This window comes from Spinacia oleracea, chromosome 3, assembly GCF_020520425.1.
Source record: "Spinacia oleracea cultivar Varoflay chromosome 3, BTI_SOV_V1, whole genome shotgun sequence".
Taxonomy (NCBI): Eukaryota; Viridiplantae; Streptophyta; class Magnoliopsida; order Caryophyllales; family Amaranthaceae; genus Spinacia; species Spinacia oleracea.
This window is the reverse complement of record NC_079489.1, coordinates 66,052,588-66,078,079: the sequence shown is the minus strand read 5'-3', so window position 1 is coordinate 66,078,079 and position 25,492 is coordinate 66,052,588. Positions and strand designations below refer to the sequence as shown.

The window sequence follows — 25,492 nt, the reverse complement described above, 5'->3', positions numbered from 1 at the left end:
TTGTATTTTGAATTCACAAGCACCAATTGGTTTGCCATTCGATTTTGATATTCGAAAACAACCATAAAAGTCGATATAAGAAACGTACATTTTAAATTGCTCATTTTCTCTCATTTCCGTGAATCGTTCTTGGATTCACTACCAATCGAGGAAATTTACTGTTACCTTTCTAAAAGGATTTATTGCAGTGCAAGATATTTAATTATAAACAATAATTAAAACATTCATTGAAGCATGCAAAGTCTAAACATTTATCATGAATAATAACTTGAAAATGAAAGCAATCATGCAATTTAAACAAGTCATTAGCATTTTATTCGAATTATGTGTTCCGGCAGGTGTGAATAAAATGATTCCAAGACCCTAAAACCATTGAAGAATTAAGCACAGTTTGTCGACTCAATTCTAAAACATTTTAGGTAAGCAAAAGCCTTTTGCTAATAGTCTAGAAACTACTCTTGGTTGATAGGTACGTCTAAGAACTTATTAGGTAAACCTATCGATTTTGCCACGACATAAAAGGACTCCTTACTTATATCGTTGAGTTTCACCAAAACTAACGTGTACTCACAATTATTTGTGTACCTTGCCCCTTTAGGACCAATAAGTAACACCTCGCTGAGCGAAAACTATTACTAGATTGATGTAAAGGATATCCAAGCAAGTGTATATTTTGGCATGGCACCTTTTAACTCAATTTTTAAGTTTGGAACTTAAGGCTCTTACTATGTTGGTTAGATTTTAAGTGAACTAAAATCCTTAATCATGCAACATAATCAAGCTTTGATCTCATGCATTTTAAGACATATTTAAAAGCAATAAATAACTTAAAACATGCATAAGATAAATGTGATCTAGTATGGCCCGACTTCATCTTGAAGCTTTAATTTCAAAGTCCGTCTTGAAAATCTCTGTGGGAGGCACCATTTTCTTCAAATAGGATAAGCTATAATTAAAACTAATTACAACTATTTGATGGTACGCAGACCATATTTGAATTGAAAAACAATTTTGGTACTTTAGACCAATTACATTCAAATTAATGGTACGCAGACCATATTTTCTATCCTATTTGGGCCATACTAATCACTTCATAACCTGCAAAACAGTACATATACAATATATACCATTCACCCATTCATTAACATGAATGGCCCACATAGCTGGTTAGTAAAACACATTATGCATCACATAAACATTTGCAGCAATTAATCAAGGGCACCAATAATCTACAAATTATTCAGTCCTTATTAATTCTAATCAAGTTGTTTTAACCTTAAGGATTTGTAGACCTAATCAAGAGTTTATGACTAAAAAGGGCTCCCACTAAACCAATAAATTCATATGCTTTACTAATTTTAAACATAAAAATGTATTTCTAGTCTAACCGGAAACATACAAATTTAATTAAAATTTAAAGCTCATATAAATTTATAATTGAATCCAAAAAGTTTAATTTAATTTCAGTCGTATTTAAATTAATTCATGATTTTAATTTTAGTAAAATAATTAGAATAAATAAAATTTATTATAATTACAATATTCAAAATTAAAATCCAAGAAAATAATTTAAATTATTAATTTTAAAATTAATTAAAATTACGTAAACTGAAAATTTCAAATTAAAATTTCAAAACGATTTAATCGCAACGCAACAATCCCACGCAACGCACGCCCATGGGCCACACGCACACAGCCATCGCTGGCCATGTGCGCGCAGCCCATGCGCTGCGTCGCATTGCTGCTGCTCACCATCGCAAGGCATCACGCGAGCTGGTGCTCGCTGCGCGCGCCAGCGCTCGATGCACGCGAGCCATCGCTCGCTGCGCTCGCTTGCCAGCGTTCGATCCATGCGAGCCATCGCTCGCTGCGCGCCTGCCTTTCCCGCACGCGAGCTTGCGCTCATCGCACGAGGCAGCAGTATGCGAGCTGGCGCTCGCTGCGCGCGAGGCATCGACGCTGTGCGTAGCGCTCGTGGCACGCGAGCTTGCGCTCGCTGCGCGCGAGGCTCCGCATGCTTGCGCGAGGCAGTGTGCGATGTGGCGTAGCACGCTTGCTGCCCACACGCGACTGCTCGTGCCTTGCTTTCGCCCCTGCCCACACGCCCATTGCTCACAGCCCACGACACAAGGCAGGGTTGCTGCCTTGTGCTCGTGCACCATGCCCTTGCTCGCTGCATTCGTACCGCATGGGCGACGAGCTCCCTTGCTCGTCGTCGCATGCCCGCACTATACAACACCCCTTAAGGGTAACACGTAGCGTCCATTGCTTTGTGCGTGCAAGTTATATGAGCGAGTCGCATAAAAATTAAAAATTTATATTCAAAATTAATGACAAATTAATAAATAATATTAATTTCATAATTTTAGGGCGAAAAATCGAAAATTTATTATTTAATTGATTTCCGATTAACATGGATTCAAGTCTAGGTCATAAAAATTTAAAATTTAACATAAATTTACAATTTTATGGTGGTTTTTAATCATAGGATTCTAATTAAATTATAACTAATTATGAAAATCAAATTAATTCTAAATTATTCCAATTTTCAACAAATTAATCATAATTACAAATTAGATTGCATAATTAACAAGGCTAGGCATTCAAACTTGTTAAACATATACAGTAGGTCAATCAAAAATTCAAGATTTATCAACAACAATCGCAAATATTTAATTTAACATCTTAAATTTACGAAATTTTGCATTCGAAAAACTAAAACCTCCGAAAAGTCATAGTTAGGCTTCGAATTTGAGAATTCTGGGTTCGGCCGAAAAATACTAATTTTGTCAAAATTTTAGAATGTCTTTTACATGCGGAATTGACACAAAAATCACTCGATTTGGATGAGTAACGAAGAAACTGCCGAAAAACTGCGTACTTATAATTTAATAAACGCAATTTGCAATTAATTAACAATTACGAAAATTAATCACCCCTTTTAATTCTTGCAAATTTGTAATATTTAACCATGTTCATGCAATTTAGATTATGAAAATAATAAGAGGCTCGTGATACCACTGTTAGGTTATGATTCATATGACAAAACATAAATCATGCGGAAAAACCATAAAGCCAGGAAAGCATATTATTTACACATAATCATTTAGCATAGTTTAGATGCATACACTTTGTTGCGTGCCCTCCCTAGCTGCGCCCGAACCGAACAAGAACAAGCCTTTACGACTCCAAGTGTCGTCCCTCCGTAGATAGTCCACAGCACGTCCGGATCCGCCTTAAGCTTGACCAACTAGGATCGCCCTTAAGGTACTTAGAATTTTCGGCTATTGTAGGCAATTATATGACTGAATTTTTGCTCTCAAAAATCACTTTGAATACTTGAATCGTGTATACAAATAATGACCCTAGGCCCTTATTTATAGAGGTATGGAAAAGGAACTGGAATCCTATTAGGATACGAATTAATTAAACTAGAATCCTAATAGAATTCTTATTTAATTAATTCATCCTCTTAGGTTTAGGAATTTAATCATATGTCGAAACCTGATAGCTTTAGGATTCGTATAGCACACAAACACACACACGCACGCACAGCAGCCCACGAGGGGCGCCATGCGCGCGCGCGCAGCCCGCGAGCTCGCAGCCCATTGCCACGAGGCCCATACGCTGCCGCAGCCTTGGCGCGCGCTGGGTCTGCCTTGCGGTGGGCCTGGCGCAGCCTTGGCTGGTGCGTTGTGGCGCGCTGGCTTGCTGGGCGATGGCCCGGCTTCGTGTTGGGCCTTCGTCTGGCAGGCCTCGTCCGATGCTAATTCGTATGATACGCTTCCGATTAATTTCCCGATTCCGGAATTCATTTCCGATACGAACAACATTTAATATTTCCGATTCCGGAATTAATTTCCGTTTCGAACAAATATTTAATATTTCCGTTTCCGGAATTATTTTCCGATTCCGATAATATTTCCGATTCTGACAATATTTTCGTTTCCGGCAATATTTCCGATTCCGGCAATATTTCCATTTCCGATAATATTTTCCGATACGTACCATGTTTCCGTTTCCGGCAACATCTACGACTTGGATAATATTTATATTTCTGATACGATCCATATTTCCGTTTCCGGCAATATCATCGTTTCTGGAGTATTCATTTCTTGCCTGCGACGATCTCAGCTCCCACTGAAACCAAGATCCGTCGATTCCGAATATCCATAGATGGAGTACTTAATGCCATTAAATACTTGATCCGTTTACGTACTATTTGTGTGACCCTACGGGTTCAGTCAAGAGTAAGCTGTGGATTAATATCATTAATTCCACTTGAACTGAAGCGGCCTCTAGCTAGGCATTCAGCTCACTTGATCTCACTGAATTATTAACTTGTTAATAAATACTGAACCGCACTTATTAGACTTAACATAGAATGCATACTTGGACCAAGGGCACTATTTCCTTCATATTCCTCTCCTCGCAGCTCCGCAACTCCCCTCCCCTGCCTCCCTCTTTTCGTCCCCCCCTGCTGCACCACCACAACCACACCACCACTCCCCAGCCACCGCACCACCCCTCTAGTAAACCTCCGCCCCAATTACCTGGCAAACGGCTGCTACCGCCGCCTAGAACAACCCGGAAAACACCCCCTCCCCTGTTCCTCTCCCCTGTGTTCGCCCTGCTCGTGCTCCCCTTCCTTTCTCTCACTGTCGCACCACCCCCAACCACAATCACCGGCGTTCTTTCGCCTCCGCGCCACCCAGCCACCGCCACCCTCCCTTCCCTTCCTTTCTTCCTTCTTCGTGCCTGTTGCTTGCCCCTCCCCTCTGATCGACATTCGCAAAATCAGAAAACCAATTTCCTGACTTTGGAATTCTTCCACTTAACCCAAAAAAAAAGGGGATGGGCCCAAATTCTAATGGGCTTTGGTAAGCTCATTCTCTATTACCATTCCAGATTTATAAATTTATCTTTTATGTTTTTATCCAAATAAATTTGATAAAGTTTCGATACATGTTTATATAATAAATTACTAATAAAATTACTTATTATTTTTCAGGTAGGAAAATATATTTAATTACCGGTTTTTACTAAAATTAAGTTACTAGCTAGTATTAACAAAAATGGAATTTACATAATGTAAATCGATTTATGGAATATATATATATTTTGATTGAAATATCGTTTAATAATATTTTCAAAGATTATATTTTTATTAAATTAATTATTTTAAAATTCACTATCTATAAATTTATTATTTATGAAATGTTGATTTTAAATTATTTATCGTTGTGGTACTAATTCAATAATTTAATATTCTGAAAGAAATCGGACTTGGAGCTCAGGAAGAACGATCCATCAAACGGGAAGTATAGAACTACGGTTGAGGTAACGGCTATTGCTAGTACCCGCAATTCCCTTCTAAATGTGTTTATGAAATTATGACGATATGATTGAATTTATGAACTGAATGATTTGACATGTTTTATTGAATTGCGGGAAATGAATTATGTTTTGATTGAATTATTCTTTATAATATGATTTGATTGAGTTTTCTCGTAAAATGATATTTATGAGATGCCATGAAAGAATGCTACTTTATTGATCCCAGGATCAAAATGATGATTTATGATATAAAAGAGTTATGTTATTTCAACTGAAATACAAGCCAAGGCTTGGTAAAATTACATACAACATGATAAATGAAAGTGAAAGACCTGGTTTGTCTGGCAGTATATAAACTACTATCTTCCTATCTACCGGTCATGCATGCACCACAGACACCTGTCCACCCATGGATTACGAGCCCAGGCTCCCATGGTTTATGAGCCTAGCCTCAGGGCTCGGGCCCCATGTTACGATGATGAGCCCAAGCTCTTATGGGCCCAGGCCCAGTGGAGAATTCCTTCACGGTTCGTACTTGCCGACAACTAGCATGTTAAATTGCAAAGTTTATGAATGAATTAAATATGATGTTTTATTAAATGTTTTACTTATTCTATCCTCCCTATGTTATTAAATAAAATGAGTTGAAATGAATTTACGTTGCTAGGGTAGTCGTTACTGAGTCTTCGGCTCACCGTTTTGTTTTCCATTTTAGGTACTGCGGGGAACGATGGAAACGAGTAGTGGCGAGGAATTTCACTTTATTAATATTCACCTAGTTTATGCTTAATGTTTATAATAGTTTAATTAAAGACTTTTAGTAATTTATGTACTTGTATTTTGGGAATATAAATGATTATTATATTAAATTGGAGGTTTTTATGGCTTATGTATGATGTTGCCTTGTAATTTTCCAAGAGAGAATTACGGCAGGTAATGTCCTGACCAAATTAGGTTAATTTCGCTGCTAATTATGCTTTAATAATTGAATTAGAGGTCGGGGTGTTACAGTTTGGTATTCAGAGCAAAGGTTCTGGACCATAAGTGCTAAACCTTACGGGTTTTGCACGAAATAGAATTCATTAGGCTTTAAGCAAAGAATTTTAAGGAATAAGTTAAAAAGGAATATTCTAAAATCATGTTAAGTTAAAATGAAATGAGTGTGAGCGTAGGAACGCACGGGATTAAAGGGATTCATTTCTCCTGTTATGTATGTTTTCTTGATTGAATAGGTTTATGCGAAATATCGATTATCAAGGTTACTTATGACGCCACGAACGAAGCTCACATCAAGCGCAACATTCACGATGACGTCGTCCACAATGATGTTTCCCATGACGATTTCTATGACGACCAATCTATAAGAGACCACAAGGAGATGATGGAACGATTAGGAACTGCACGTACGTTGTCAACTGAAGTGTTTAAAGATTCTTGGAAAACGAAAGTTACAAATACGAACGGAAATGCGTCACTATTTAAGAAGTTTTCACCGTTGAATTCACCAATCTATGATCGCAAGCCGATACGACGGAATTTGAAGACTAGATCAATCAACTACTCGAGACTTTCGAAATGCTCAAACGAATGGAAGCGAATATCGTGCTAAAACGAAAATTTTTTATCGATGTCGTTGAAAAGATCATTTTGTTAAAGATTGTCCTAAACCACCTCCAACGAATACCGGAACATCAACCTCGACCAATCATGAACGAAACAACAACAATGCTAATCCATCACGCCCGGCAACATACGTAAGAGATTACATGATAAAGGACAAAGATGACGCCAACGCTAATATTATTTTGATTTGCTCTCTCTCGCTTTAGAATCGAACTTCCCTTGATTTTATGTTTATCGTCACATGTCCTGTTATGAGTTTTCTACCCTAGATAGACTAGGCAAAGTTTAAGCATTTCCTTGGAAGAAGTTAGGTTAAGCACGATGCAAACTCAAAGATTTTGTGGATATGGATTGTTTTAAGGATCTTTTATGAAAGATTTAAGGATGGTATAAATGTTTGAGTGCCAAACAAGCATAAGGTTGTATTTCATGAGTGGTTGATCCCCAATTAAGATGAGGTTATTCGAAGTTTAAAGTGTTAACGTTATGAATAAAAGTGATCCTTGGTTTACCTTTCCGATGCATATTTTGGTGTTTATAAGTACAAAAGTCTATTATCTAAAAGATGATTGATATTCCCCTATTAAGGAAGCTAAGAAGTTATACAGAAAAGTTATGAACCCAACATGAGTTATGATAAATAACCCATTTGAGTTGACACATGAATAAGTTCTTGAGGATTTTACCAAAATAAGCTATCATGAATTAGTCTGTCAATAAGGTTAAAGGATAGAGTACCGAAAGAGCATGAGTTTGTATTTTTATAAGTGGCGAATCACCAATTAAATTAAGGTTATTCAAGGTTTAGAGCATTCAAGTTGAAATTGATTTATGAGTTACTTTCCCGCACCCTTCATAATGATTGTTTTGTGGTTATAGGTACCTAAGTGTGTATTCAGATATGTTAAGGAAGCTAAGCTAGAACTTTTAAAAGTTATGCAAGAATATGATTTATGATGGAAAGATGAAATTGAATTTACACATGAAGTTCTAAGGATTATACCAAAAGAAGTTATCGGGAATTAGTCTGTTAGTTAGGTTGATGGTATTCTTGGTTTACCTTTCCGCATATTTGATAGGGATTATTTTTGTGTATTTATGTAAAAGGATGCTTGATAATCTCCTTAAAGGAATTTGAACTAGAGAATTACAAAGATGTTATCTACGATTTATGGTGGAAACATGAAACCGAATTGGCGTAAAGCTTTAAGGATCTTACCAAGGTAAGTTACGGAGGATTAGTCTGTCTATCAGGTTGATGGTATCAATAAATGCTTTGAAATTCAAAAAGAATTATGAATGATTGAGGAATTCAATGGAGTTGAGAATAGGAAATCAACACAATGACATGTCTATAGAATCAGGTAGCATGAACTGAGTTTTCTAGGAGCTAGATTGTTTCTGATAAAGGCACGCTTGACGGCTTAGCATTATCCGCAAAATACGAGATTTACCGACTTAAAATATTAAGGATAAGTAACGAATTTGTATGTCTAACGATATATTTCTAGCCACGTGATTGGAATGGAACCCCTGCAACGAACGTAGTTAACAAAGTTATTCAACGTAGAAGAAAGACCGGAGATCGAAATCAAAACGAATGGAATAAAGAAAGTCAACAACCAGATACCTGCAGCAAAGAAGCTCAAGAGCAAACGAAAACGCAATATCTTCAAATAGTCGCCTAAGAATGATATAACGTACGAATCACGATGTTTTATGTAAACGTGTTGTGAATCAACCATGCTCGTAGGTTGGATCAAATGATTATGATATGAATGTTATGCTTATGATGAATGTGCAATTTTAATTAATCATTATATGCTTTATGGATTATGTTTATGTTGACATGATTATATTGGTAATAACTAATCGTTATACATGGAAGCCGTCTCCGATGGAAGTTCTCCTGAGCTCAGAGTACGGGATTGTTATAATAAATCACTTTTACAAATTATTGCAATTGCTAGATATATATTTATTTTCATTACATATGTCTTCAAATTATAATTACCACACTTGGTGGAAAATTATTTTCAAACAGGATCTCACAAAGTAAAACGGGAACCTAGTCTATGTTAACAAGTTTGCCCCTTTTATGTTCTTTGCTCCTCGATCCTATTTTATGAAGTAAAGTGGAGATACGAAAGACGATGGCGGAATGTAATTAACTTTAATGACGATTAAGGATCAATATATAATTTTGCCCCTATTGTATTCTTTACTCTTCGATACTAGGTCTCGAGTTGAAGCGGAGTCCTAAAAGATGATGGCGGAATGAAAGCTAGACATTGTCAGAATTGAAATTGTGAGATCTTGGTTTTAAATTAAAACATCGTGCCTTTATTCAAGCGTTTTCAATTTTCAGCAATCATTTTATAAATCTAATTTTCAAGTTTCGAGGACGAAACTTTTCCTAAGGGGGTAAGAATGTAATACCCCGAATTTTTAAAACTCGATTAATTATGCTTAATTATTTTTATTTAGCTAAAATCGTTTTAAATCCTAATTTCAAACTTTATTTTAATTTAACGAAGCTTTATTTCGTTTGTAATTTTAATATTGTTACACGATTTTTTTTTTCAGATTATAATTTAATTTTATATTTACGAGCTTAATGACATTTTTTTTAAATCTTAATTATTTTCGGATTCCTAATAATTTCGAAACGTTCTTATTTTATTCGAAAACTGAATTTATTTTTCGTTAACAATATTTTTATAAAGAATTATTTGAAAACTTGATTTTAATTAAACATTACTATTCTAATTAATTTCCTAAAATAACACCAAATTTTCAGAAATTTGCCTAACTAAGGAAAATTACTAAAATGCCCCTTAAAAGCACAATCTCCTTTTGACTTCTTTTCCTTGCTCTTCACGTACAAGAATGAAGGAATTCCTTCATTCCTCCTCACCCTCAATTCAGTCTACATTCAACCCTTAAGCCCCAAGAAAATTTCCTTCCCATTCACTCTTCTTGACTCTACAAATCAGCTATAATTTCAACTAAATTCTAACCCAAAAACAAAAAACAAATTTCAATTTTCATTCCTCTTGTTTTCTGTGAATTGAACCATCCACAATTACCACCAAAAACCACCGAGCCGCCTCAGTCAAACACCGACCACCACCACTGCCTACAACCACCAGCACCGACGACCACCGCAATCACCACGCCCCACCGTACCTCCCTGCTCACTCTTCTCCTCCTCGCGATCCCTAGCTCCTCCCCTATCTTCTCTCTTTCCATGTTCGTTGCACCACCAGCGCCACGTCCCACCACCTACTGCCACCATCATTCCCAGCCACCGCACCCACACCAACTCCCAAACATGTCGCCACCTCGATCATCCACCACCGTCGCATGGACCCCTTATTCCTCTCCTCTCCTCGCAGCTCCGCAACTCCCCTCCCCTGCCTCCCTCTTTTCGTCCCCCCTGCTGCACCACCACAACCACACCACCACTCCCCAGCCACCGCACCACCCCTCTAGTAAACATCCGCCCCAATTACCTGGCAAACGGCTGCTACCGCCGCCTAGAACAACCCGAAAAACACCCCCTCCCCTGTTCCTCTCCCCTGTGTTCTCCCTGCTCGTGCTCCCCTTCCTTTCTCTCACTGTCGCACCACCCCCAACCACAATCACCGGCGTTCTTTCGCCTCCGCGCCGCCCAGCCGCCGCCACCCTCCCTTCCCTTCCTTTCTTCCTTCTTCGTGCCTGTTGCTTGCCCCTCCCCTCTGCTCGACATTCGCAAAATCAGAAAACCAATTTCCTGACTTTGGAATTCTTCCATTTAACCCAAAACAAAAGGGGATGGGCCCAAATTCTAATGGCTTTGGTAAGCTCATTCTCTATTACCATTCCAGATTTATAAATTTATCTTTTATGTTTTTATCCAAATAAATTTGATAAAGTTTCGATACATGTTTATATAATAAATTACTAATAAAATTACTTATTATTTTTTAGGTAGAAAATATATTTAATTACCGGTTTTTACTAAAATTAAGTTACTAGCTAGTATTAACAAAAATGGAATTTACATAATGTAAATCGATTTATGAAATATATATATATATATATATATATATATATATATATATATATATATATATATATATATATATATATATATATATATATATATATATATATATATATATATATATATATATATATATATATATATATATATATATATATTGATTGAAATATTGTTTAATAATATTTTCAAAGATTATATTTTTATTTAAATTAATTATTTTAAAATTCACTATCTATAAATTTATTATTTATGAAATGTTGATTTTAAATTATTTATCGTTGTGGTACTAATTCAATAATTTAATATTCTGAAAGAAATCGGACTTGGAGCTCAGGAAGAACGATCCATCAAACGGGAAGTATAGAACTACGGTTGAGGTAACGGCTATTGCTAGTACCCGCAATTCCCTTCTAAATGTGTTTATGAAATTATGACGATATGATTGAATTTATGAACTGAATGATTTGACATGTTTTATTGAATTGCGGGAAATGAATTATGTTTTGATTGAATTATTCTTTATAATATGATTTGATTGAGTTTTCTCGTAAAATGATATTTATGAGATGCCATGAAAGAATGCTACTTTATTGATCCCAGGATCAAAATGATGATTTATGATATAAAAGAGTTATGTTATTTCAACTGAAATACAAGTCAAGGCTTGGTAAAATTACATACAACATGATAAATGAAAGTGAAAGACCTGGTTTGTCTGGCAGTATATAAACTACTATCTTCCTATCTACCGGTCATGCATGCACCACGGACACCTGTCCACCCATGGATTACGAGCCCAGGCTCCCATGGTTTATGAGCTCAGGCTCAGGGCCCAAGCCCCATGTTACGATGATGAGCCCAGGCCCAGTGGAGAATTCCTTCACGGTTCGTACTTGCCGACAACTAGCATGTTAAATTGCAAAGTTCATGAATGAATTAAATATGATGTTTTATTAAATGTTTTACTTATTCTATCCTCCCTGTGTTATTAAATAAAATGAGTTGAAATGAATTTACGTTGCTAGGGTAGTCGTTACTGAGTCTTCGGCTCACCGTTTTGTTTTCCATTTTAGGTACTGCGGGGAACGATGGAAACGAGTAGTGGCGAGGAATTTCACTTTATTAATATTCACCTAGTTTATGCTTAATGTTTATAATAGTTTAATTAAAGACTTTTAGTAATTTATGTACTTGTATTTTGGGAATATAAATGATTATTATATTAAATTGGAGGTTTTTATGGCTTATGTATGATGTTGCCTTGTAATTTTCCAAGAGAGAATTACGGCAGGTAATGTCCCGACCAAATTAGGTTAATTCCGCTGCTAATTATGCTTTAATAATTGAATTAGAGGTCGGGGTGTTACATTGGATCACCACCACTATGACCATACGCATCAAGCACTAACTGATGCATAGTAGTCGGTGGTACCATCTCATCTTCTACCATAGGTTCAGAAGGAGTTGGAGTTGGAATTGGATCACTCTTTCTCCATGAAAAATCCAGATAGTGTAATTACTCATCATTCCAAACTGAAGCAAGGGGTAATTTACATCATCTGGACTCAAAAGTTTTTTATTAACACACTTCATACATGGACATCTAAGTTTACCATCAATTGATGTATTATTCTTCTTAGCATAACTCATAAAACCTTCAACCCCTAATAGATATTGTGTTGCTTTTATTGGCCATGTCAAATTTTCCTTGATTGTTCTTAACTCCATGATCAACTAAACTGGAAATGGAAACTAAATCACTACAATTTCATAAAAATCACAATACAAATGAGTGCACATAAAAAAAATACATGTATGTGGAATAAAGGCAGATAACAATTATAATAGAGTAAATGCTTCTGCCGAAAAATCAGACATCTTTTTAGTTGATTAAGAGTAAATCAGACAGGGACCCTTTTTTTTATAATGTTCAAATTCACGTTTAAGTACACAACTTGAATACCAAATTAGCTTCCTAGCAGCATCGGATCAAAATAAATGTTCTAGAAAGAAAATTAAAAAATAATCACCAAACAAAAATATGCACATAATTGAACATTAGGAATTAGAATAAATGTTCCAGAAAGAAAATTAAAAAATAATCACGTCAGATTCCCAAAATTAGCATAAGGCAGGCCAGAAGCATATCCAATGATCATTAAAGGGCAGGACACCAAAAACCATAAATTCAACCACAAAATTGTTACATGTATTTACAGGGAAATTGTTCATTTTTCGTGTTCAGTTAGGCAAACAGATTTACTATTATGTGGTTTCAGATAAAATTCACCCCTTCACTCATTTCTTCAACAGGGTAAGAACTAAGAAGGATCAGAAGGTAAATGGGTACAGGTCCTCTATCATCAAATCCTTCCCTTGATTTCGTGTTCAGTTAAAATTGAGGCAAGCTTCCTCTGTAATATGCAATTCTATGAATCATTAAATACGTTTACCAAAATCTAAAACCTGGAGAATCCGAATTCAACAAAGAAATCGGAGCACATAATACAGTAATAACATATAACTTTACAAGGAGAAAAAAGTGAATAAAATAGTAAATTAGTAATTGAAATAAGGGAATCAAGAATTACCACTGCTCTCTGACCTTTAATCAGCACCCAAACTAGCTAGAAATTCAAAATAGAAAAAGTGAGATTAGATGAGAACCATTTGTAAAGAATAAGAATTGGAACAAGAGATGAACAGGAACCAAAATACGAAAGAAAATCAAGAACAATGGGAACACGAGAATTTTAAACGAATTCGAATTTGTTTCCTGTTCCAATTTAAATTAAGAGCGGAAATTGGAACAAGAGAATTTAAATTTTCTCATTGGAATAAGAGAGAAAATACGAACGAAAATTGCAATTTGTGCGAAAATACGGCGAAAATCAAGAACAACATACAAATTCGAATTGGGAAAAGAATACTAATAAATTTTGAATTGCTGATAAACTTACCAAAGAAATCCAAAAAATCTTCAGCGGATGCACTTCTCTTTCGAGGGATTAAAGAATCAGGGTCTTTCGAATTGTGCGTGGGAAGACTGGGAGGTTAGAGACGAAGTAATGGAACTTGAGATTCTGAATTAATTATTATTATTTTTATTTTTGTTACTCGCCTCTCAATAGTGGGAATTTTAGGGATCCGTGTAAATCGTCCGACGTTTTTGGAAAAACGCTCCACAAAGTTCGATATGTTTCTTGGGCCCAGCATTATTTTAATATGTGTCGCTATCAAAGCACCTCTAAAGGCTATTTTTCTAGTAGTGCAAGATCGCACATGACGATGTTTTATCTTACGTATAAATCACCAATAATGGTCAAAGTAGAATATGTGAATAGTGTAAAAATCACAAACGTTGCGAGTATTAAAAATCGGAGGAAATAATAATTATAATAGAAATTATAAAATAGTATAGTTTAAACTATTGGTAAATTTGAGTAGTTCTTCAGTTCCAATTGGTTTTCGGTCTTCATTACGGGTTCATTTAAATTTTACAGTTACTTTCGATTCGGGTTACTTCGATTTCGATTAATATTATTTCGGGTTATTTCAATTTGGGTCGATTCGGATATTGGGTCATTTCGAATCAAATTAATTCTCGTTTGGTTTCGATCTCAGGTCGTATAATTTGGGTTTTATGCTAATTTTGGTGGTATAAAGGACGCAAGGAAAGATTAAATAACGTAATTAAAGAACGCAGATATTTAACGTGGTTCACTAACAATGTGTTAGCTACGTCAACAGGCAGAGGGGAGGAAAGCTTTATTGATTTTGAGGAGTACAGATTACAGAATACAACTAGGTTATGACCTAAAGAGTTTATATACTCCCTCCGTATTTTTTTAAGAGATACACTTGGCCGGGCACGGGTTAAGAAGAATAATTGAATGAAATAAAATAATAAAGCAAGTGGGGTTGGATAGATATTTTAATAATTAAACATGTGGGGACCATGTCATTTTGGTGAGTGGAGGGTGGGGTGGGTTTATGAAATTATTTGTTTAATAGGATGGTGGGTGATAGGATAAATTATATGTATTATTTAATTAAATGGTGGGGTTGATAAGTTACTAAAAATGGCAAGTGTATCTCTTAAATAAATACGGCCGAAAAAGGCAAGTGTATCCATTAAATAAATACGGAGGGAGTAGTACTCTCTAGACATATGCGGAAAAGCCCAGAAAATAGGCCCAAAACAGATAACCCTAGTCCAGAACAACAGATACCGTAAAGTTCGGAGGTGTTGTCCCCAAACCCCTAAACCAGGGGCGTCGCCCCTGGACCCCGACTCGCTGACCGGACAGCAAAATTCCCATGATGGATCGTTGCAGTAAGGGGCTTGTCCGATTCAAGGCATTATCTAACCTTTGGATCATCATTTGAGGTCAAATTCGATTAAGGATCGAGGCCGTCTGATCAATATTTCGGGTCCGTGTCAGTTTAGGCGGTTCTTCTCGTTGGTACCCGAAAAAAAATATACGGAGTACTCCGTACCACAAGTCCACAACCTCTACGTTCTACTCGGACGTTCTAAAACCTCTCTCTCCATTTTTGTGACGCAAGGAGCTCGAGAAGCTCAAAAATGGCGGCAGTTGCCATGAAAATCGGCGGAAGTATTTTTGGAGACTGTAATTCTACTGAACCTCTTTCACTCTCCTTCCGCCGTTCTCATTCTCCGTTCCGCTGCAGAAACGTCTCCTTCCGGCAACTTGAACCCCGTCCTTTCCGCTTCGAAGCTAGAGCTGTCAAGCGAAGCCCTAAGCGTCTCAAATACGCCACTCCTCGCTTCTCCAAGGTCTTTTATTTCTCTCTTTTTCATACTTCTCTTATTAGGTTTGCCGGTTGTTTCGATAATTATTGAGGTAAATTGTTGTCGTCTTCGTTGTTTTCTCGCAATTTTGGAGATATATGCTCCAAAATTGTGATTTTCCAGTTTTAACTTAAGGAGAATTGTACCAATTGCAGCTCTAAAGTTTTAATTCTGGAAATGTCGATTAATTGGGTTGTATATAGGTTTCATGTTGAATTTGAGTTTCTAGAATTTGTTTTTCTTGGCAGAAGGTAAGAAAATTTGTTCGAATTTGTCAAAAGTTTGTTGAAATTCGATGGTTGTATGAAATTGGAGTATGATTTACAGACATAATTATATGACTTGTACGTAGTCATATGAATATTGAGCAATACCAGAGAGAGAAGTCCCCAAGTAACCCTCACATAGTCACATATTTTACTTAAGTGGGTTCGTTTTATTAATTTCACATAGATTAAGTATAGATTTTGACATTTCGCAGGTGCACAGTGGAATTTGATTGAACTCATTGTCATGAAAGTAGCTCCGCTCATCATGTCTAGAAAATCTCTCCCCCCCCCCCCCCCCCCCCCCCCCCCCCAGTTAATCGTTCCTCTGATTTTGAACACTTAGTGACAGGTTTTCTTAGATTTCTATATCCTTGCAAAAGTTTCCCGTTAAGTTGTTTACCAAGAAAGAGTTTCTAATTAACAGGATGGTGGTCTGCTCTATGTGGAAGTTGATCCATCAGGAACTGACAATTGGAAGTTGGAACCTGTTATTGAGCAATTGAAGGAAGGAGCAGTTGGTGTCATTCCCACTGACACAGTGTATGTTGATCTTCTTCTCATTTCCGCTTTAAATGATGGCTCACTATAACTGTGCTGCCAATAATCACCTGTTTTTTAAACTGCATCTTCTGCTTGTTGCTTGAGGAGAATAATTTATGTTTTCCTCCCAGTGTTGGTATCAGATCGAAGTGGTATTTATAAGACCTCCCTCCCCTCATCGCTTAAGGCATTTGTTTTTGCATTAGAATACATCAACATTATGAAGACCCTTTCGAGTTAATGTAACTAGAAATATGGTTTTGAGGTTGGTTTACCTCTTAAATATCACTGCTGTTAGCATCTTCTTATCATATCTAATAGTTCTCTACTTGAAAGATAATGCGCTTTTTCTTTCAACTTTGTATATACATTGTAAAAGAGCATTTCATATATTCCCCTTAACCCTCTCCCAAAGAAAGAAGATGAAGGAGCCAATTTTCTGTTAAGATATTAATATAATTATAGGAAATTTGCATCTTGATGGCACATACCTACTCTTCTTTCTGCAATACGGAGTAATATGTTTCATGTTTTTCTAACATTCCAGGTATGCGATTGTCTGTGATATGAATAGTCAGTCAGCCCTTGAGCGTCTTAGGAGGTATTTTTTGTCTTCTGTTTTGGAATGTTGAAAATCCTCAACATATCTCACTCGTTTGTTGACTCAATTTCGCTTCGTTTGCAGGATTAAAAATATTGAAACTACCAAGGCACGAACTTCTGATTGTGATGATTTCTCAACAACTGTCATCTGATTTTCGCTAAGTGTTAAGCTAATTTGTCAGGATTGATATATTTATGTGTATGTGTGCGTGCAATTTCTTACCTCCAATATCTTCATGTCATTTGTGCAGCCACTCAGCATTTTATGTCGCTCATTCCATGATATTGATGTGTATACAATGGGCTTCCACCGTGGTGATAGCTTAGGTCATCCAAACATTTTTCGAGCTGTGAAGCAATGCCTGCCTGGACCTGTAAGTATGAGATCTTCTCGTAGTTTTGTTGTCAGGTGTTGCTCCCCTTAGCCCTATATTCTACTGATTCAATTGCTTTGGAAGCTGAGAGGATATGGTTGTGAACACCTTTGCCATCTCATAGGTATGGCATAACAGTGAACAAGTTCCTTTTAGCATTAAGTTGCAAATTTAGGCTGCATTGTATGTGGAGCATGCATATATGAGAATATTGCTGGAGACAGGAGATCATACTAATATTGAAGCATATTCCTCATTCCTGTTTATCCATCTCTATCACTCAGCATTCTTTTCCTTATTTTCTCTTTGTTGGTCAATGCCATGGCACATGGGCTGAGCTGGTGACTGACGAGGGTGGCTGGGTAGTTTGATTGAGAAGGGATTCCTGAAGCACCAAAAATGTGGTACATGAAAACCGAAAAGATCAAACAAAAATGAACTAGTTATTACTGAAGCACAAAAATGCAGTACGCTTCAGTACGCGGTACAAGTACGAGTACACATTCGCTACCTAAATATGATAAATTAGTCCGAAGTGTTCTACAATATTAATACGCAGTACGTAATACGGGTGTACTCAGTACATAGTACGAGGGGTAAATGACCACATTAGGAAACACTAGTTATTACTATATAAGGGCCAATGATGCTTCTGCACTGTTCTTATGATGCTAAACCTAATCTAGAATTTTTCTCAGCATGATATGAAAAAGGCATAGGTTACATTACATGTGTTGAATGTTTTTGGTTGTTCTTACTTTTCATTTCATTTCATTTCCCTTCCCTTTTGTCCCAACACTTTCTTCTACTTGCTGCTTAATGGGCTCTGCATTTTTGTCTAATATATTCCATTTGGCAGTACACTTTCATCTTAACTGCAAGCAAAAATTTGCCGAAGCAATGTATCAATTATGGGCCGGGTAATGCAAAATCTACACCAAAGAAGAGCATTGGTATTCGTATGCCTGCTGATCCTGTAACTAAGGCAATTCTTGAGAAAAATGATTCCCCTTTAATATCTACCAGGTTCGTTTGGACGTCTGGATATTCTTCTCTTCTATAGGAATTATGAGCGCTGACATTCAGGATTGGTATACCCGTATTAATGAAACCAATTAATGGCTACCTGTGTTTTGATCTCCCTGACTTTGTTATCGTTTTGTTCTCATTCTGTATGCTACGCTTGTTGCAGTGTTAAGGCACCAACAGAAGATCAGTGGATTTTGGATCCTGTTGTGATTGCGGATGTGTATGGGAAAGAGGTATTATTTCTCTATTATGAATTGAACCCATGATAAAAAGTTGTAAGAATCTCTTTCTGGGTCCTGAAGTGGCTACATCGTCTATGATAAACGTGTGTTGCAGTATATTTGAGGTATCAGCAAATTTGCACCTATATTAATATTGTCATGTCAATAACAGCTCTGGTTTTCATGCTTTGTCTAGGGCCTTGACTTTATTGTTGATGCTGGTATTAGAATAGCTGAGCCATCTACTGTGGTTGACATGACTGGCAGTGTTCCAAAAATCATCCGCTTGGGGAAGGTATGTAAATATTTTATTATTTTACTAGTTAAAATAGCAGCTATGGTATATGTAAAGGAGAATTAGCATGAGCTAGTAGTGTTTGTTTCAGAAATCAGGCAATTCCATTTACTTCTATTTCTTTTCTTATTTTTGTGATGCCTGTAGCCTTCCATCAGCGAAACAATTACAATTTTACATGGATATATCTAAACCTGTAAAATAAAACAAGATTTGGATAAGACCTGTTTGTATTTTCAGTTTCTATCGGTTGCAGCGTTGTTGTGAATGTCAAGGCTGTGTTTGGGAAACTAGCTTGCTAATCCCAGACACTATTGTCAAACCTGCTAGGCCCCCCAAGCACACCCTTACATTCCTAATGACATGAACATTGTTGTGGGTAGGAGCAAAACAGGTTTTACTTTGTCCTGTCATCGAGGTCTAGACTTACTGGTTTTATGATTGACAGGGACTGCAGCAACCTTGGATGGTGTCTGAAGATGAGGAAGTCCTTGGAGGCTCGCTAAGGCCTACTGCCACTTGAAGCTTCTGAATTGATTCTCACAACTTTGTACAGATTCAAGAGTTCTCAACTGTTCTTTTGTGTAAATAACATGTTTGCCTTGCCCATGGTTCTATTGATAATACAATTGGGCAGGGGATAAATCCCATCAGCTGAATATATTTTTGTACATGGCATTTACTTCACCCAGATTCTTGTGAATATACAAGGAATTTTCCTAGGCAGGAAATTAATGAAATTGGATGATTAGGAAAATATAGTATATCCTCCAGCATTATGACTTGCACAGTGAAGAATGGTCCAAAGTCTTGGCCTTCCTATATCTCCTTGTTTTGTTTGCAATCTTATATTGTGATATGTTTTTTATATCTTGTACAATTGGCTACTTGCCTATCTTTCGGAGGCAAAATATTGCAATCCCCTTATACCTTAGTATCAGCGTTTTTGAGAGTTTTTGAGGTTATGGTATATATAAATGTTCTAATATGTTTAGTAGAGTAAGAAATAATGAATCTCGTTGTACATTATTTTACACAATCAAACAACTATTGCATATTAACTACTCGTCAAATATATTTATACAATCAGCTAAATGGGGTAATTGTACCAACTTATATTTTACTTCATATTTAAGTAGGTATAGAAATTACTCCCTCCGTCCGTTACTCCCTTTCTATTCTTTACGTATTTCGTTAAGGTGTCATATTTTAATTTTTAGGTTTGGAATATTTCCTTTTATATTGTGGCATATTATTATCAATATTCTGTCAAAAATCGTGCAAATAACTATTTTAATCAATCAAATTCATTGGTCACTACGTCTTTCACACTTTTCCGTTGGACATTAAATTCTTTACGCTTTCCCAATGTTATATTTTGGATAAAAGTTAAAACATTATCAACAAATGTAATTTGCATTCTTAAAATAAATAATTAAAAAAAACATCTTTATCAACAATTTATCTTTATTTTATAAGGGAACTTCTGATGTTGTTTTTGTAAATGTTCTTTTGGTGTCCCCTATCGAATAGGACAAAATACCCTTCATAACTTCATCATCAAATTAAATTAAATTAAAAAAGTTTGTTTAATGAAGTTGAGATTTAATTAATTTTAAAACCGATTATTTAATAAGAATCACCAATTAAGAAAGTATAAAGCAAATCATGGATTAAATCATACAATCTCTAAAATTGACAAAAGAAATTAGTCATTTAATATTCTTTACCAATTATATTAATATTAATTGTACAATAAAATAAAAAGGCATAAACTGCCTATGAATTCGTACTACTGGAGTCATACTAGGATACTGGTTGGTTAGAATGGGTATGCATGGAGTGAGTGAAAATCAAGGGATTGTGGATAATGAGGAACTATGGGACGCTACTTGGGGATTCAAGGGACCTTCAAAATTAAAACACTTTATATGCTAGCCTTGTAGAGTTGTAGGGGTAATATGGATGTTCGTAGTAGGCTCGTACAAAGTCACATTATACAGATGCATCTTGTCCTACTTGTGGAGCTACAGAAGATACTATACTCTAATACTCCGCTCCTTGTTTGAATGTGAGCCTTCAAACTATTATGGAACTAGATTATTTTTTATCTTAGCCGTTCCGTCTTTCACTCCAATGAAGAAAAAAAAACTACCAATTGAATTGAATCCATAATTCATGGTTCTATATTATTTTATTTGACTAGGCATGAGTAGAGGTTGTTTTTTCGCATATCGGATATATATAGCAGCACACATATCAGCTAAAAGACAAAATAGGAAGTACCATTTTGCAAAAAAAAAAGGAGTATCATTCTGTCAAAAAAAAGTACAATTTTTGTTTTAAAAAAGTATTCCCTCCGTTCCTAAATAAGTGTCACATTTCCATTTTTGGCGTTCCCTTATAAGTGTCACATTTCTATTTTTGAACATGTACTTTTCCCACTTTTCCATACACTTTTCACACTTTTTCATACACTTTTCCCACTTTTCTATAAATCATAATTACTTTACTTACACATTCTACACTTTTCCACTTTTCAATCCCCACATACACTTTTATTTGTATTTTATTCAATTAAACAATTATTTACTTTATCCTTTCTCCAAAAAAAACATTCTCAATCATTAACTCAGTATTATTTAATTTCTTTTTTGTCATTTTTTCTATTTTGTCTTTAGCTATGATATGTATTTGCAAGCACATATCTGATATCCGAAAATACTTCCTCGGCATAAAAGTCTATAATAAAATAGATATAAAACATGCAGAAAACTAGTACAGTACTCGTAGTTTACAATTTTACATAGATTAAAAGCAACAATTAGTAGTAGTACTACTTGCTCAAAGATCATCATAAAAAACTAATCTAAAATAAATTAACAAAACAGCATCACTTAAAAATAAAATAAAATAAAAGCAAGGGTTCTTCTAAAAATCCTCATCCATGTTGAAAACATGGGTCCCACCACCATTGACATTCAAGCTAGACATAACAGAAGCTTTCTGATATTCCCCAACTCTCTTCTCAAAGAAGTTAGTCTTCCCTTGAAGAGAAATCAACTCCATCCAATCAAATGGGTTTACCACACCGTACACCTTACCACACCCAAGTGCAGCTAACAATCTATCAGCAACAAACTCAATGTACTGACTCATAAGCTCACAGTTCATCCCTACCAGCTTTACCGGCAGCGAATCCGTCACGAATTCGCGTTCGATCGCCACCGCTTCTTCCACTATTGCCTGAACTTTCTCCACACTTAGCTTTTTCTTCAACAAGCTGTACAGCAAGCAGGCAAAATCACAGTGAAGCCCTTCATCACGCGATATCAACTCGTTTGAGAAGGTTAATCCGGGCATTAACCCGCGCTTTTTCAGCCAGAATATGGAGCAGAAGCTTCCAGAGAAGAAAATCCCTTCAACACAAGCGAAAGCAATAAGTCTTTCGGCGAAGGATTCTGCTCCGTCGATCCATCGGAGGGCCCAATCTGCTTTCTTCTTCACACAGGGGATGGTCTCGATTGCGCGGAAGAGGTGGGATTTAAGGTCGGAGTCTTTGATGTAGGTTTCTAAGAGGAGGGAATACATTTCCGAGTGGATGTTTTCAATGGCGATTTGGAAGCCGTAGAAGGCGCGCGCCTCTGCTACCTGGACGTCTTTCATGAATCTTCCGGCGAGATTTTCGAGGACGATGCCGTCAGAGGCGGCGAAGAAGGCGAGGATGTGGGTGATGAAGTGTTGCTCGTCGGCGGTGAGGATGTTTTCCCAGTGGCGGTTGTCCTCTGAGAGATCGACTTCTTCCGCGGTCCAGAAGGAGGCTTCAGCTTTCTTGTACATTTCCCAGATTTGTGGATATTTGATTGGGAACATACAGAATCTATCTGGGTTTTCGGTGAGAAGGGGGTCGGTCTCTTCGAATTTTGCAGGCATTTTTTTTTAGGGTTCTTGAGAAAATTCAAGAAATTAGGGATAAATTTATCCGGAGGATTTTCCTTTTTTCTGGGGAGATTTCAGATTTGGGGTCGTTGATTGATTGTGGTTTGTAACAGGGGATTTTAGTGAGGTTTTATAGAGAAGGGAAATTAGGGCCTTAGGGGTTTGAAAATTTGGGGGGAGTTTTGAAATTTGGAGTGGGTAGCTTGCGGGAGAATGAATTTGAGGGGTGGGAGATGAGGGTATTTTAGATTTTAGTAAACAATTGGTGGAATTTTGGTGACGTGTAAGAACATTGGAGGTAGAATAGGTTTGGTACAATATTGTGGTTTCCGATTATATCCTTGGTGAAATTTTATGAAGGAGAAGCTTACACGAGAAGCTTAGCGAAAGTTTATGATTTAAATTTTTAATGAAATTTTTTAATTTTGAATTTGGTTGAAAGGAGGGAAACGTGGGTTTGATTTTGTTTTGGGAGGTGGGGTTTTGTTTTTGGCGCTGTTTTTAAGATTTTAAAGATTTTTATAAGCAATTTTTTTTTTTTTTTTAAAGAAGTAGTGACTAGTGAGTGGAATATGCTTCCACGAGTTTGTTGCAAGCTTATCATGTGCAATTGGGCATGGCACGAGATACGCTAATTTGTCAATGGATTAATTGTGATTACAAGAGACAAAAGCTATGACATGGCCATGGTTTGTGTTAGTAACGCATACTCAACGTATTACCACATTCTCACCTTCATAGCATCACCGATGGAGAATTGCTACTAACTCACCATGCTTTTTATTATATTTGTGAGTTAACTTACCATTATAGGTGGTAACACACAATTCAACCTTGGGGAGGGGAAGCAACCATTGGCGTGTCACTAATGGGCGGGATTCCGCTGAAATGAATTTTTTTTTTGGCCTGTTAATCTGAAAAAACCACGACGATCATTTACTTTTTTTTAAAGAAAATCTGCTTAATGCCGACGCGCGTCAGGAAAAAAAAGGTCCAATTAAATAGTGACATGTGTCCCCACCTTTTTGCTAATTCATTTCATCTCCTCTGCTGCAACAAAATGACCGTTGCTAATGTAATGTTACCATTTTTTTTTGTTCATTTTCTAACGGTAAAGTAACAATTCATTTAACTTTTTTCAAAAAAATAATTACACCAACGACATTCTTATAATTTTATCTATAAATAGAGCTCAATATTGATTTAGTTTTTCACCCTTATAATTTTACCCTTCTCTTTTTGGATAAATGATTTTTCACTACCTAAAAAAATCGAAAAATTATATTTTACCACCTAAAAAACTAAAAATTGTATTTTATCATGTAAAAAAAATTTAAAACTTGTTTTTTAACACCTAACAAATGAAAAATAGATGAAATTGTTATGTGAGGTCAAAATAACGGTTATATTTCTAATATGTTCTCTTCTTAAACAATATCAGGTGGTAAAAAATAAGTTTTAGTTTTTTTATAGGTGATAAAATACAAATTTTGATTTTTTAGGTGGTAAAAAATAATTTTTCATTTTTGTAGGTAGTAAAAAAATAATTGTCCTCTCTTTTTCAGTGTAAAATTAAATTTACATAGTATTTCCATATAAAAATATTTCTTAATTATGGATCTTAATAATCCTAACTAAGAAGTGATTCCTCTCAAAATAATTACAAACTTTTCTATAAGGCGGTCTTACACAAAAGACCACCTTGATATCATATAAGTAAAGTAAATGAACCAATTAGTTAGCACTTGAACTAATTAGTTAAGCACTGAAACCAATTAGTTAAGCAAAGGAATTAATTAGTTAAACAATTGAATCAATTAATTAAGCAATGTAACCAATTAGTTAAGAAATTAAACCTATTAGTTAAGCAACCAAAGTGGTCTTTCCGGTAAGTCGATCTTACACAAAAGTTGCCGCAAAATAATCCAACCTGCAATTCTCTAAATTTCCAAAGTAATTAATAAAGAATACTAAGGGTATACTCGTAATTGTACTACTGTACGATATTATTATATATGTGAGTCTCAAACACTCGTATTAGGGTAAGCCGTATCATTATATTCACATGGTACCAAGAGCATAGGTTTTCCTATAGATCCAAAACCCTAAATCTGATTTCGTTGTATTGTTCAAAATTCACGCATCTGGTTTCATTGAATTTATTCACTTTTCATGCAATTATCAATTGCACTACACAAAGTCACGTAAATCTCCATCAAAAGATGAGGTTTTTTATTTTCTTTTATTATTTACAAATACAAAAAGCTCTTCGCTTCCGCACACATATCATACGAATTTGCAGTAATGGTTTCCCCAACTCCATTATCAAATTCCATGGACGATCCGGTTACCCCTGTGCAAGACACCACTTCTATGCAGCAGCTACTCGGCCGTGTCC

The 25,492-nt window shown here is 36.0% G+C and overlaps 3 protein-coding genes across 3 annotated transcripts; 2 read left to right on the top strand and 1 right to left on the bottom strand.

The window, feature by feature from the left end:
- The first annotated feature begins 9,919 nt into the window (after positions 1 to 9,919).
- Positions 9,920 to 12,222, top strand: LOC130469085 (proline-rich receptor-like protein kinase PERK2). Its single transcript, XM_056838071.1, has 3 exons — positions 9,920 to 10,801; positions 11,323 to 11,385; positions 12,082 to 12,222. Exons 1-3 carry the CDS (start codon positions 10,211 to 10,213, stop codon positions 12,154 to 12,156), a joined length of 729 nt encoding a protein of 242 aa, XP_056694049.1. The 5' UTR covers positions 9,920 to 10,210; the 3' UTR covers positions 12,157 to 12,222.
- Positions 12,223 to 15,486: 3,264 nt separating this feature from the next.
- LOC110783577 (uncharacterized) lies at positions 15,487 to 19,928 on the top strand. The gene is made up of 9 exons (XM_021987932.2): positions 15,487 to 15,809; positions 16,518 to 16,633; positions 17,181 to 17,234; positions 17,319 to 17,343; positions 17,488 to 17,610; positions 18,470 to 18,636; positions 18,803 to 18,872; positions 19,057 to 19,155; positions 19,604 to 19,928. The coding sequence occupies exons 1-9, from the start codon at positions 15,597 to 15,599 to the stop codon at positions 19,676 to 19,678; spliced, it is 942 nt and encodes a 313-aa protein (XP_021843624.1). The 5' UTR covers positions 15,487 to 15,596; the 3' UTR covers positions 19,679 to 19,928.
- Positions 19,929 to 21,890: 1,962 nt separating this feature from the next.
- Positions 21,891 to 23,291, bottom strand: LOC110783576 (ribonucleoside-diphosphate reductase small chain C). The gene has a single exon (XM_021987931.2). The coding sequence runs from the start codon at positions 23,086 to 23,088 to the stop codon at positions 22,087 to 22,089; it is 1,002 nt and encodes a 333-aa protein (XP_021843623.1). The 5' UTR covers positions 23,089 to 23,291; the 3' UTR covers positions 21,891 to 22,086.
- Positions 23,292 to 25,492: the final 2,201 nt, after the last annotated feature.

What these genes read in the sequence shown, in the direction of transcription:
- LOC110783576 (XM_021987931.2), bottom strand. Translation starts at nt 23,088, where the DNA reads ATGCCTGCAAAATTCGAAGAGACCGACCCCCTTCTCACCGAAAACCCA.
- LOC130469085 (XM_056838071.1), top strand. Translation starts at nt 10,211, where the DNA reads ATGTTCGTTGCACCACCAGCGCCACGTCCCACCACCTACTGCCACCAT. An exon ending in CCCAAATTCTAATGGCTTTG is followed by an intron (nt 10,802 to 11,322) that starts GTAAGCTCATTC and finishes ATATTCTGAAAG; the next exon opens with AAATCGGACTTGGAGCTCAG. An exon ending in AGTATAGAACTACGGTTGAG is followed by an intron (nt 11,386 to 12,081) that starts GTAACGGCTATT and finishes TTTCCATTTTAG; the next exon opens with GTACTGCGGGGAACGATGGA.
- LOC110783577 (XM_021987932.2), top strand. Translation starts at nt 15,597, where the DNA reads ATGGCGGCAGTTGCCATGAAAATCGGCGGAAGTATTTTTGGAGACTGT. An exon ending in AAAATATTGAAACTACCAAG is followed by an intron (nt 17,344 to 17,487) that starts GCACGAACTTCT and finishes TCATTTGTGCAG; the next exon opens with CCACTCAGCATTTTATGTCG. An exon ending in AGCAATGCCTGCCTGGACCT is followed by an intron (nt 17,611 to 18,469) that starts GTAAGTATGAGA and finishes TCCATTTGGCAG; the next exon opens with TACACTTTCATCTTAACTGC.